The sequence below is a fragment of the Sciurus carolinensis genome, chromosome 10 (assembly GCF_902686445.1).
Source record: "Sciurus carolinensis chromosome 10, mSciCar1.2, whole genome shotgun sequence".
Classification (NCBI taxonomy): Eukaryota; Metazoa; Chordata; class Mammalia; order Rodentia; family Sciuridae; genus Sciurus; species Sciurus carolinensis.
In genome coordinates this window covers 79,826,018-79,839,552 of record NC_062222.1, presented here as the reverse complement: position 1 = coordinate 79,839,552, position 13,535 = coordinate 79,826,018, and the positions used below count along the sequence as shown (strand labels likewise).

The 13,535-nt window shown below is 33.6% G+C and overlaps 1 protein-coding gene across 4 annotated transcripts in view; it reads left to right on the top strand.

Moving 5' to 3' along the window:
* Positions 1–13,535, top strand: part of Uso1 (USO1 vesicle transport factor) — a 71,148-nt gene that overhangs the window by 40,119 nt on the left and 17,494 nt on the right. For all 4 annotated transcript variants that reach the window (XM_047565777.1, XM_047565778.1, XM_047565776.1 and 1 more), the window contains 5 exons: positions 3,736–3,914; positions 7,837–7,977; positions 9,780–9,868; positions 10,656–10,810; positions 12,359–12,570. In XM_047565777.1, coding sequence (XP_047421733.1) covers positions 3,736–3,914; positions 7,837–7,977; positions 9,780–9,868; positions 10,656–10,810; positions 12,359–12,570 — 776 coding nt within the window. The remainder of the gene's footprint in view (positions 1–3,735; positions 3,915–7,836; positions 7,978–9,779; positions 9,869–10,655; positions 10,811–12,358; positions 12,571–13,535) is intronic.

The following is a 13,535-nucleotide window of genomic DNA, read 5'->3' as shown; positions in this document are numbered from 1 at the left end:
TCTGTATAATCTAAGCTCAGTAAGGAAGAAAGTAAAGACAGAAAGGGGTTTCCAAAAAGGGAGAAAAGTGTCTGGTTGATAGGTTGAAAGTTTCAGCCCTAAAATAGATAAACTGAGAATACTTGATCCAGAAAGATAGGAGGCTTTAGAAAGAGGGTGAGAAATGTCACTGAAGGTGAGACCACAGAACATTAGTTAGAACATTAGTTGGGTTATTTTTGACTATAATATTATCAAGAATGACAGCAGAACTAAGAAAAAGAAAACTTTGAGCAAGATGCCAGTTATATTTTCAGTGAACAAAGAGTAGTGACCAGAAATGTGTTAGTAACTACCATGAGGAGTGGAGTGGTAATAAATGGTACAGCCAACAATAACAACAAAAAAGGAGAGATGGTATAGCAAGATACCCTGAACCTCAAATGCACAGTTTTTTGTTTTTTTTTTTTTTTATAAGAGTAGAAGAACTACAGTGTCTGGAAAGTACACTGAACTGGGAGGAGCAAAGATTTGGCATCCCAACTCTAAGGTACATACAGTTGAGCACAAATTGCCTTTACTTGAAAACAGTTACAGGATAAAGCCAGTTCCTTAAAGAAAAGGAAGATTTCAAGAAATAATTGAGGGTACAGCAGATTCAATTAATCTGTATTTGAGATCATTGAGACAGCATCATGAAAGTTTTTGAAAGGAGATTAAATGTGGTATGGGGAACACAAAGATGAAAAATGGAAAAGTATAGATGACCAAAGAAGTGTATGCTTTGGAAATGTTTGAAGAAAACGGTGTTTTAAGGCAAGGTAGAATTAGCAAGTTGTCATGGTTGCTAAGACAAGTTCCAAGGGCTCTTTTTTTTTTTTTTTTTTTTTTTTTAATTTTTAGTTGTAGATGAACACATTATTTATGTGGTGCTGAGGATTGAACGCAGTGCCTCACGCATGCTAGGCAAGTGCTCTACTTACTACTGAGCTACAACCCCAGCCCCTCGAAAGGCTCTTTGTAACTAACGGTGGTCATAAAGGCTCTAATATTCACTGCATGTACACCTTATGAAAGGACTGCCCGTTGTAGTGAGAGTTTTGACGTCTTTTTCCTTCAGAACCATCAGATTGTCTTAAATGCAGACCTTACTTAATGGAGATGTGTGGTCCTGTATAAGGCAGATAGAGTGGTTCCTCCTTATAAGGTATGGATCCACAGCAATATGAAGTAAGGTAGCTGGTACTCTGGACAGATCAGGATGGTTGAATCAGAGATTCTTAAAAAGTATATAAAATGTATACCTTAAACACTGTAATAAAATAAAAATACATATTTATGTGTTATTCTTTTTAGTTAAGACCAGGACTTTTTCTCTGAATGTGAGTCTACTGATTAGTTTTCATCATTTACATCACACCTATAATTTATCATATAGGATTTGCATTTGGGTTTCTTTAAAATGGAATGCAGATTCCATTTTTACAGTTCTTTCTTTGTCTTTCAGAATCATATTATCTTAACCAGGGAGATATTTTTAATGACTTCCTTTCATTGAGTTTTGAGAAAAACTTAAATTTAGTTTTCATAAAATCACCTGTTTCCCATTTATATTTTGCAGTTTACATAATATTTAATTAATAACCTGTGTAAATAGCATTGTAAATTTGTGAACAAAAACAATTAACTCTTAGATAAAATGCCAAAAGCATGATCCTTGGGGCTGGGGTTGTGGCTCAGTGGTAGAGTGTTTGCCTGGCATTTGTGAGGCACTGGGTTTGATTCTTAGCACCACATATGAATAAATGAATAAAATAAACATCTATCAACATCTAAAAAATTTTTTTTTTAAAAAGCATGATCCTTGAAAGAAAAAAATTGATAAATGGGACTTCATTAAAATTGAAAACTTGTGCTATGCAAAAGACACTGTTGAGAGAATAGAAAGGTCATGAACTGGGATACATATCCAAAATATACCGAGAATTCTTAAAACTTCAGAAAACAAGACAGTTTAAAAATGGGTAAAAGATTTGAATGACTTCACATCAAAGAAGATGGCAAGTAAACATGTTAATAGATGCTTAACATCATACACATTAGGGAACTACAAATTAAAACCTTGAGATCACTACACACCTGTGAAAATCCAGGACACGGACAACAACAAATGCTGGCAAGGACATAGACAAATAGAAACCCATTGCTAGTAGGAATGCATAGTAGTACAGTTACTTTGGAAGATGTGCAGTTTCTTAAAAAGCTAAACATAGCCAGGAACAGTGGCACATATCTATAATCCCAGCTACTTCGGAGGATGAGGCAGGAGAATGGCAAATTCCACACCAGCCTGGGCAACTTATTGAGATCCTGTCTCAAAAAAATATAAAAAGACTGAGGTAGAAGAATTGAACATGCAAGGCCAGCCTCAACAATTTATCCCTTTACCCATAACAAATTTATTTATATGATTAATATCCATAACAAATATATATGTGAATATATGTATATATATTTATATTATGTAATATATAATGTTTATTATTTATATAAGTATATGTAAATACACTTGTATATTTATTTTTTGTGTTATATATTTATGTTCCACACTAATGCAAAATGTTAAAAATAGAAGAAATTAGGGGAGAACATATGAAAACTTTATTATCACTCAGTTTTTCTGTAAAACATTTGAAAAGTCTATTTTTTAAAAAGTCATTAATGTTGTAAATGTGGAGCTCAACTAGTAGGAGGGAAAGTGTGGGTATACTAATGGAATCCACCAGTTGTGAGCACCTGGCATCAGTCAATAAGCTTTACAGAGAAGGTGGTAATCACTGGTTAATCTGGCATTTGGTAAAGTTGGGATCAGTTGGATCACTGTGATCATAGATGAAACTAGTGTGGATGAAACTGTCCTAAGAGAGAGGGTAGTATGTTGTAAGTAGAGAAGTGGGAAAAGCATGAAACAATGAAAGCTGGGAACCATGAAAAACAAAGTCTGAGGAATAGCCAGAAGTCTATAGGGAAATCAGATGAAAGTAGTGTTTTAGAAACCAAGGGAAAGGAGGTTTCAAAAAAGAGACATAGAGACAACAATGTCAGGTACTTCTTAGAGATCAAATAAGGTATGATTGATTCATTCAATAAATATTTAATAGTTAGCTACTATGTATATACCTGATGTCTTGTCTTTGCCAACAATATAGAAGTAAGTAGAGCATTCACAAATTCCTGTGTTTGTGAATTATAATCTAGTGGAAAAAGACAGACATGTAATAACAATAAAAACAAGCTACTATAAGAGCATGTAACTGGTGATGCTAACCTGGTCCTTGGGTCTTGATAATCATTCCTGAAAAAATGATGTTTTAGCTTAGTTTGAATAAGAAGTATGAGTTAATGTGGTAAGTGAATGGCTGGACGTTGAAGTCAAAAGAGCATTGTGGGGTTGTAGCTCAGTGGTAGAACACTTGCCTAGCATGTGAGGCCCCCAGGTTTGATTCTCAGCACCACATAGGTCCATTGACAAATAAAAATAAATAAAATTTAAAAAAAAAAAAAAAAGATCATCATGAGACTTGAGAAAGAGCATATGGATTGTGGCCTGTTGCCATCAAGAGTCAGAATAGGCTGTGTGCCTTTCCATACTGAGGAGATGCTAAGTGGAGATTTATCTTTTTAAAAATGTTTGGAATCAAACTTTCCTTCAGATATTATCAGCCTTAACACTTCCATTATACCTTCTCTCCCTAGGTATAGTAGTCGAGGATTGTTTGATTCTGCTCCAAAACTTGTTAAAAAACAACAATTCCAATCAAAATTTTTTTAAAGAAGGCTCTTATATTCAACGTATGAAACCTTGGTTTGAAGTTGGAGATGAAAATTCTGGCTGGTCTGCACAGAAAGTGACCAATCTACATCTAATGCTACAGGTATACTGTCCTTAGACATAAATGTGATGAGAGTTTTGTCAGGGATTGTTTTAAAGAAAAGGAGATTACTTGCATTTGGTAAATCCAAAGTATTCAGTTGGTTTCAGGTGGACTTTAAAAATTCTTTTAATATGGAAATTTGCTGTTATATTAAGAGCCAGAGATCCCTTCCCCCAATCCAGCCATCATTCAACTTTGATAATTATTAACTCTCACGTTTTTGTTTCATCTTCTTTTCCTGCTCTATGTTATTTTCAAGCAAATGCAGACATACAGTTTCTTGATAGGTATTTACATTAGGAAATAATAGGTACAATTTTGTTTTTCTGAATTTTTAAAATATACTTTCTTTAATTAGGGCTTTAGTGTAATAAATTTTAATTTTCAGAATATTAAGTTCCTATAAATTCATTCAGTAAACATTTACTAAGAGATAAGCACTTGATACTAGGATCTGAATGATCATGTCCATGCCCCCGAAAATTGATTGTAAATTAATTTTAAGATTAATACAAGTTAAATTGACAAATCAAATCACCTGTCATTTTATTTAAATTTCATGGTTAATGCTTAGTGAGGAGAGATGTAAAGGTGAGGACAGTAGGATCCCTAATGATTTCTATATGGAGAAAGTTTGCAAGTTCTTAGATTTGTTTACTCCTTTTTCGAATTCCTCTTCTCCAAATCCTTAAATTTGTACCAGCCTCCTAATTTATGTTTTCTCTAGTGATTGTTATAGGTCTTTGAATGTCTCTGAATTGTGCCAGTATCTCTGCAGTTACACACCTCAAAATGAGATTGTGCACTTTTCTGTAGTGAGAGTTGAATGTCATTCCATGTCCTCAGAGTTGCCTGTGTAGCACTGTTTGATAATCAGGGTGACTATGTGCCCCAGTTTACCAGGACAGGATTCTTTTTTGTAATTACTACTAATGTCCTCTTTTACTTCAAAGGTGTCCTGGTTTGGATTATAAATTATGTCATTACCCCATTTAGAATATGTCTAAAAACTGTTATAAAAGTGTTGTAACAGAGAGCATGGTCAAAAAATCAATTCCTAACTTCATCATTTCTGTCTTCACTGTCAGTATTACACATGTCAAGAATTTATTATTTTTATGTTTTAGAAAGAAGATCACTTGATTGTCTTTGTTAAATACTACTTTCTTAAGAAGGGATAGTCCTCTAGAAAAGAAATTTTCAAAATGTGAGCCAGGCACACATGGTAGCACACATCTTTAATCTCACTCAACTACAAAGGAGGTAAAGGCAGGAAGATCACAAGTTCAAGGGAAGCCTTAGCAACTCAGCAGGAGCTTGTCCTACAAGGGGAAAAAAATGTAAAAGGGCAGGGGATATAACTTGGTAGTAGAGTGCCACTGGGTTTAATCCCCAGTACCACAAAAACAAACAAAATGTGAACAAAAAGAATGAAAGGATCTGATGATATGTATGCAAAAACAATTTCCTGTCCAGAATTTAGATTCTCACTGCGGGAAGAATCTGTTCCTGTTTTATGATTTTGGTGTTATGTAAAGAATTTTGAAGAAAGTGTAATGAAGTAAAGTACTATTTTACCAAATTTTTTGGATGAGAGTACATCATATAAACAGAAAAATATAGTATTCTAGGTATATGAGTTGATTGTTTTTCCTTTGTACTTCAAAAAAGTGAAAAGGCTAGCTCATGTACAGTGGCATGCATCTTCAGTACCAGTACTTGGGAGACTGACATGGAGGATCACTTGGGCCCAGGAGTCTAAGACTTGTCTGGGCAACATAGTGAGACCCTATCTCAAAAAAAAAAAAAAAAAAAATTGTGAATAAACTAACTGTGCCTTGCTTACTACAGCTTTCCTCTCTACCAGTGCAGAATATAAACTTTGCAAAGGAACTGAGATTATTTTAATATTTTTTCACCTCAAAGATTGAGTAATTGGTGCATTCATGACTTCACAAGCCACAGATTATCTTGTTAGAGTAATCTTTCTATGTAGCTTTATTTGGCGTTGCTTGTATTTCAAGCTACTATACACCAAATGAAAATGCACAATTGTTTTCCCATTTGGGTATATACATCCTTTTTGGAATTATTCATCATCAGAGTTATAATCATGACGATTTAATTATAAGCCATTAAAAAGTGAAATTGAGCTCCTTTGAGATTTCATTTATTTATTTATTTATTTATTTATTTATTTTTAAGAGACTAAGTCTCACTTTGTTTTCCAGGCTAGCCTTGAACTCCTGGAATACAGGCACACTTGGGGGCTTTTATTCAGATCAAAATTTGGGAAAGCATCTTTTGAAAAAAATTTAGTCATTAATCCATATATTAAATCAAAATCTGTCTTGACCAATCTTCTACAATTTTTCCCCATTCTTCTCAGGAAGAAAGGGAATCTGTTCTTGTGACAGTAATTCACATATTTGAGTGTTAGTAGATCTTCCTTTATCTTATTACTAAGTATTCCTTTTTTCAGCCATTCTTCGCTGCCATCTGGAAATTTGATAATTACTTTTTCTTTATTTGTATCATCAATAAAGATACTCAGATGCTAATAAATACTAAAGAATTATTGTTGATTTTCTTAGATGTAATAATGGCATGATTATGTTTTTAAAGATTCTTATTTAAAAAATCTTTATCAGTTGGAGAGAGGCATACAGAAATATTTAGACAGGAAATGCACTGCCTGGTACTTGCTTTAAATACTAAAAAGGAAGTAGTAGTAGTAGTAGTAGTACTAGTAGTAGTAGTACTACTAGTAGTAGTAGTAGTAGTAGAAGTAGCCTAATTAGAAAAGTCCAAGGACAAGAACTAGTATGTAATCCTAAAGTGTTTTGTTGTTGGTCTCTTTTTTAAAATCTATTAAACATCAATTTACTAATTAACCCTCTTTGAGAATGTCTGATAATCCAAATGTGGAAATTCCTAAATAATCAATTTGTTCATTACTAATGTAATGAGTAGTTGAGGTTTTCCCCAAGTTCTAGTGATATCTGGTCGCCTTTTATTCTCCAGCTTTTCAAACCCACTTTTGCTTTTATGTTTACCCCTCCACACACACAAAAAAGTTACCATTCTTAGTGAAATCACAATCTATATGATATCCACCATCTGTAGTAATAAAATTGTTTTAGTTTACCCTTCTGTGTCATTGATTACATTCATATCTTCTACATGCAGAAGAATAATGGGTAACATTTGCCTTGCACTTTGTTGTTAACAAAATATTGTAAATATCCTACTTGGTCTCGCTATATAAGATTTTGTACACAGGTATGTATGTAATTCTAATTTTATAATGCAGGATATATGTGAAATTTTTTTTGAAGACGTAACAATGCCAGAACAGTCATTTGGAGTGACTTTTTTCATGTTTCTGAAATTTCATGTTCAGGTTCAGAGTAATCGTAGTATTATAGGAATTTAATTATCATTAACAATCAACAAGGCCAACTCCTCGCCTAATGCACAAATCTTCTACCATGTCTCTAATTGTTAGTTTTAGCCTTCTTTTTATTTTCAGTTTAAGGGGTATTTGTTATATCTCAGGCCATTTTGTTTTCAGTCCTGCTCTATTATTAGGTAGTTGAAGAGGTATGCCATTCTATAACATAATCATTTGTTCATTACTGAATATGTATTATTACAAATATTGTGCTTGTTGTTTGGAATATGAAAATGATCAAGCCAGTTGCTACCCTCTGGGAGTTCACCATCACCTGAAAGAGACAACCTTTAAGCAAATAACAAAATATAATAAGTACTATTAACAGCCCTGTTGCCATGGGAGCATGATTTGGCTGAGCAGGTGAGGGGATGCTTCATATAGATTCTCTTGTTCACATAGATCAGATTTGCCTCAAACTTTAAAAATCTTTAAAAGATCAATTTTTTTTTTCTCTTTCTTTCATAGCTTGTTCGGGTACTAGTATCTCCTACCAACCCTCCTGGTGCTACCAGTAGCTGTCAGAAGGCTATGTTCCAGTGTGGGTTACTGCAGCAGCTTTGCACTATCCTAATGGCTACTGGAGTTCCTGCTGACATCCTGACTGAGGTAAATGAAAACTAAGGCAGAGGCCACTCTATGGAATTTGAAATCATGAATCTTAGGAAGAATCAGATATTAGCTGAAGGAAGAGTAGTAATAGGTACCTGTTATTGTGTTGGATTCCTTGCTGATCTTACTAAATAATAATAATGACATGTCAATTCCAAAAGGTATATTCATTCCACAAGTTTTTTGTTTGTTTGTTTGTTTGTTTGTTTTGTGGTACTGGGGATTGAACCCAGGACCTTGTGAGGCAAGCACTCTACCAACTACATCCCCAACCCATTCCACAAGTTTTATAGTGTCTAATTCATAAAGCTTAAACAGATCCATCCAGAATTATTTTTCAGTTTGTACATATTCTATAGTTGTGCACAGTATGATTTGTTTTTAATTTTGAAAACAAAGTGACTTAATTTTACTCAATGAGTTGATTCATAGAATAGTAAATTTTTTTTTCCTTGACATAAGTTTGTTTGATTTCCCTGTACCCTTCCCTTACTTGGATTTCTTAGTCATCAAGATCCTACATCTTTTTCTCTCACCCATTAGTTCACTGTCTTATTTTCCTATTTAAAAAGAAAAGTAAATGGCAAAAGAATTTCTTTTAGCTCTTTCATGTCTGAAAATTATATTCTTCTACCTTCAGATTTAATTTAATGTTTGACTAGGTATAGAAGTCAGGGTTAGAAATGACATTCAGCTTTCAGAACACTACTCTGGTGTTGCTTGTTAAGAAATATATAACTGATTCTGAGTTCTAAACCTTGTTTTAATAATCTTTTTTTCTGTAGAAATTTTTGAGCCATTTCTTTATTTCTGATTTTCTGAAATTTACTGATGATATGCTTTATTATGAACCTTCTTCCACTCCCCAATTATTTTTACCACTCATTGGGCTCTTTCAACTGAAGACACACATATCCTTCAGTTCTGAGGATAATTTTGGAATTCTTTGATAATATCCTCTTTTTTCTGTTCACCTTTGCAACAAACTCTTAGATTGTTAGATTTTCTGGACCTATTTGCCTGTTTAAGAGAATTATTTTTAGTTAAGAGAAATAGTTAATAAAAACTAGTTAACAAAAATAATATGTGTAACTAGTTGTTCTGAAAAAGAATTTTGTCTTTTTATTCCATTTTATTTGGATTTTTTTTTTCAACTTTATCCTTAAATTGAGTTTTTAATTGGTTATATTTTGGTTTTTGTTTTTCTTTTTCACAATACTGGGAATTGAACTTGGCCTCACACTTACTAGGCAAGTGCTCTAACACTGCCCTACAATCCCAGCCCTTTTTTGGCCTCAAACCTGAGATTTTATTTTAAAACATTTTCCCTAGTTTTGTAGATGGATTCTCTTATCTCTTCGAAAAATACTATTAATTTGGGTTTTTTTTTTTTTTTTTTTTGGCAATTTTAAGTGCTTTGTTTTTTATTAGAGGCCTCCATTTAAGGTTTTAAAACTTAGGAAAATGTTATAAGTTTATATTGCTGTAACTGATTTTTTGGGTGTCTGATTTTTGGAGTTTAAAAACAAAAAGTAGGCTGGGCATGGTGGTACTGAGGCTGAAGCAGGAGGATCACAAGTTCAAAGCCAGCTTCAGCAAAAGCAAGGTGTAAGCACCTCAGCGAAACCCTTTCTCTAAAATAAAATACAAAATAGGGCTCAGTGGTCAGTGCCACTGAATCCAATCCCCAGTACAAAAAAAAAAAAAAAAAAAAAGTAGGATGTAATATTTTCTTCTTTTGAAAACAAGTTTTATTCCTTGATTTTCTTTTTTAATATTTTTTTTTCTCTCCTTCACAGACCATAAATACTGTATCGGAAGTTATTCGAGGATGCCAAGTAAACCAAGACTACTTTGCTTCTGTAAATGCACCTTCAAACCCACCAAGGTAAAAAATGGGAAATAACTGAAATTCCTTTGAGGAAATAAAAGCTTTTTATATCTCATGTATACATCTTACTCCTTTGTAAAAAGTTCAAATCTGTGTTTTGAAACTAGAAATTATCTGACAAATAAATATATTAATGCTGGGCATGGTAGCATATACCTATAACCCAGTTGCTCAGGAGGCTGAGCAGGAGAATCATAATTTTGAAGTCAGCTTCTGTAACTTAGCAAGACCTGTTCACAATATAAAAAAAGATTGGGGATACAACTTAGTAGTAGAGCATACCCAGGTTCAATTCCTAGTATTGCCAGAATAAAAGATAAACATATTGGTATTTAAGAGTGTGTGGTCTTTACTTGTAGTCCCAGCTTCTAGGGAAACTTCCTAGGCAGAAGAATCACAAGTTCAAGACCAACCTGAGCAATGTAGCAAAACCCTGTCTCAAAATAAAAAATTTTAAAAGGGCTAGGCAAGAAGCTCAGTGGTAAAGCACCCCTGGGTTTAATCTGCAGTACCAAAAAAAAAAAAAAAAAAAATAAGTGTGTGGTCTTTGGAACTTAAATATTTAGGCTCATATATAATCACCCTTGCACTTCACAGATATGTTCCTTAAGCAAACAAATCACTCTTCTCAGCTGCAGTTTCCTTTTCTGCAAAATGGAGATGGAAATACTTAACTTGCTGGTGTTCTGGTTATGGTTCTCAAATCAAGAAAAATGACCGACTTTTTATTTGTGTACTTGGATAGTAATGCTTCATTTCCTTCTTTTCTTTTTAAATGCAACAGACCAGCAATTGTAGTACTTCTCATGTCCATGGTTAATGAAAGGCAGCCATTTGTGTTGCGCTGTGCTGTTCTCTATTGTTTCCAGTGTTTCTTATATAAAAACCAAAAAGGACAAGGAGAAATTGTGTCAACGCTTCTACCTTCCACTATTGATGGTAAATAATTTAGTTCTGATTTCTTTTTTAAAAACAAATAATTGTCTTTCAAGCTTTTAATTGAATTTTTGTCTGTGCTTTAGCCCAAATACTTTATATGCTTAAAAAATAAATTGAGTTCTAAAGGCTAAGTTAGTTAAATTTAGAGAACAATCTTTATGGAGTCAGACTAGAGTTTGCATTTCAGAGTTTCCCTTTCTCTTGCTTTATAAAGTTATGAGGGGATAATAATACTATCTGTATGTGGGAATAATACTTACCTCATTAGAAATACTGAGAGACCAGGCACTGTGGCACACGTTTCTAATCCAGCTACTCAAGAGACTGAGGCAGGATGATTGGCAAGTTCAAGGCCAGCCGTAGCAATTTAGTTAGGCCCTAAGCAACTGATTGAGACCCTGTATAAATAGACATTAAAAGAGCTAGGGATGTAGCTCACTGATGCACCCCTGATTCAGTCCCTAGTACCGGAAGGAAGGAAGGTTGGTTGAGAGAATTAATGCAATTATGTATGTAAAGCACATACCACAATATGTGACATAATAGATGCTAATAAACAGAAACTGCTGTTACTAGTAAATACCACTTTCAGGGTATATCCTACCGTGAAATTGCCCTTAACATTTCAATCTCTTATGCTAGTATAGGTTAGATCCATTACCCTCTTTATGGCTTCATTAAATATTTCAATTTATCTGGGGCAAATTCTTTTAATATTTACCTTTGTTAACTTTAAACTTGAGTAATTTGATATAGGCAATTAGAAACATTAGTAAGCCTCATTTTAATTGCATAAACTGTAGTTTTTAAAATCAAAATAAAGTCTATTATATTTTACCAAAAACTTTTTTAGTTAAAAAAATTTAACTACCAAAAATTACTTACTATAAATGAAGGTAAGACCCTGGATTTAGTAGAGTAAAGAATGTGGCATTTCTTTAGGATTTATTTTAGAAATGTTGTTTTTAGTTAAAGTAATTTTTTTAACTACTGTCATCATCAGTTGGATGCCTACGGTGTTCTGATATTTCTTTGTTCAGCTACTTTTCTTTCAAGGTACTTTTCTCTCATCATTTTATTGGGGTTTTTTTTTGTTTGTTTTTGTGGGGTTTTTGTTTTGTTTTGTTTTGGTTTGGTTTGGTTTTTGGTACTGGGGATTGAACCCAGGGGCACCACTGAGCCACATCCCCAACCCTTTTTATTTTTTTTATTTTGCGACAGGGTCTTGTTAAGTTGCTTAGGCCATGGCACAGTTGCTGAGGCTGATCTTAAACTTGCATCAGCCGCCCGAGTCACTGGGATTACAGTCAAGTGCCACCATGCCTGGCTCATTCATTTTGTTTTGAAAAGAAGACTTTTATTGTTTTGAAAATGTGACTTAATACTTCTGATTAACAACATAGCATTTAGTAGTATTTAACACTATTTTTGTGTATGTAGAAAATAATTTAAATTTTTTGTGTAAATTTTGGTTTATTTCTGTACATAATAATAAATTATTATTTCCACAAATAATCTGTTATTTTCATCTGCCTACCATCTTTGTAGCAACAGGAAATTCAGTCTCAGCTGGACAGTTACTATGTGGAGGTTTGTTTTCTACTGATTCACTTTCAAACTGGTGTGCTGCTGTGGCTCTTGCCCATGCTTTACAAGAAAATGCTACTCAGAAGGAACAATTGCTCAGGGTTCAACTTGCTACAAGTATTGGCAACCCTCCAGTTTCTTTACTGCAACAGTGCACCAACATCCTTTCACAGGTAAAACATTGTAAGTTTTAGCTGTATGTTTTCATGCCAGTAATAAAAGGATTTACGGAAGTCCTTGGAAGATGCAGATGAGAAAGGGAAAGTTCTTTCCTACTTTTTTCATTGTAACCAGAAACAGTTTTATGGAGAGGAAGCAATAAATATTTTTATAGGACTAGTTTTGCCAAATAGTTAGATAAGGTTTGTATCATAGTGAAAACACAGTTATGGGCAAAAAGACATATTTTGGCTTTTGTTTTCTTTTTAAATTATTTACAGTGTTCTTGCATATTATTTTCTCTTTCTGCTAAGTATCTGAATTCAGATCATTTTATGAGAGAGAAGAATAAAGCAGTTCATAGCTATATACTGTCCTCTTTCTCTTCATCCAGAAATAAAACACATCGTGTTCATAGTTATTCAGTATTCCCCTTCTGTGTTTGTGGGTTCTCAAATCTTCAAGTTTCCAACACATAATTTACCTAATAAGATGTAGAAAAACAAAAAATTTTGCATTCCTTTAGACTTTTAATGAGAATAACAAGCTTTATTGATTTATGGATGGTAGGGCATTTAGAAATGTCATTTACTTCATTATTTGTCCATAAAATGTACCAGCTTTGCTCTTGAACAGTTCAAGTTCATGCTTTAGCAAAACTGTAAAATCATTGACATTCAGAGTCACTCATGGAAAGTTAGTGTGGATCATTCTAAAAAGTGCTCTGTCCTCTTGCTCTAGCAGTGAAATTTACCTTCCCATTCTCCCATGATAATGTGGTATATTCTTCCTTAGTTTTTCATTTTGTCACACATTGAATTTTTCTTTATTTTGAGTTTTTTAAAATCTTATTTATTTTTTGGTGCTGGAGATTGAACCCCTCTTGCATACTAAGCACGAACTCTGCCACTGAGCTCCACCCCCAGACCACAGCCCTTGTTTTGACCTTTTAAAGAAACATCAATGCCGTCCATCAAAG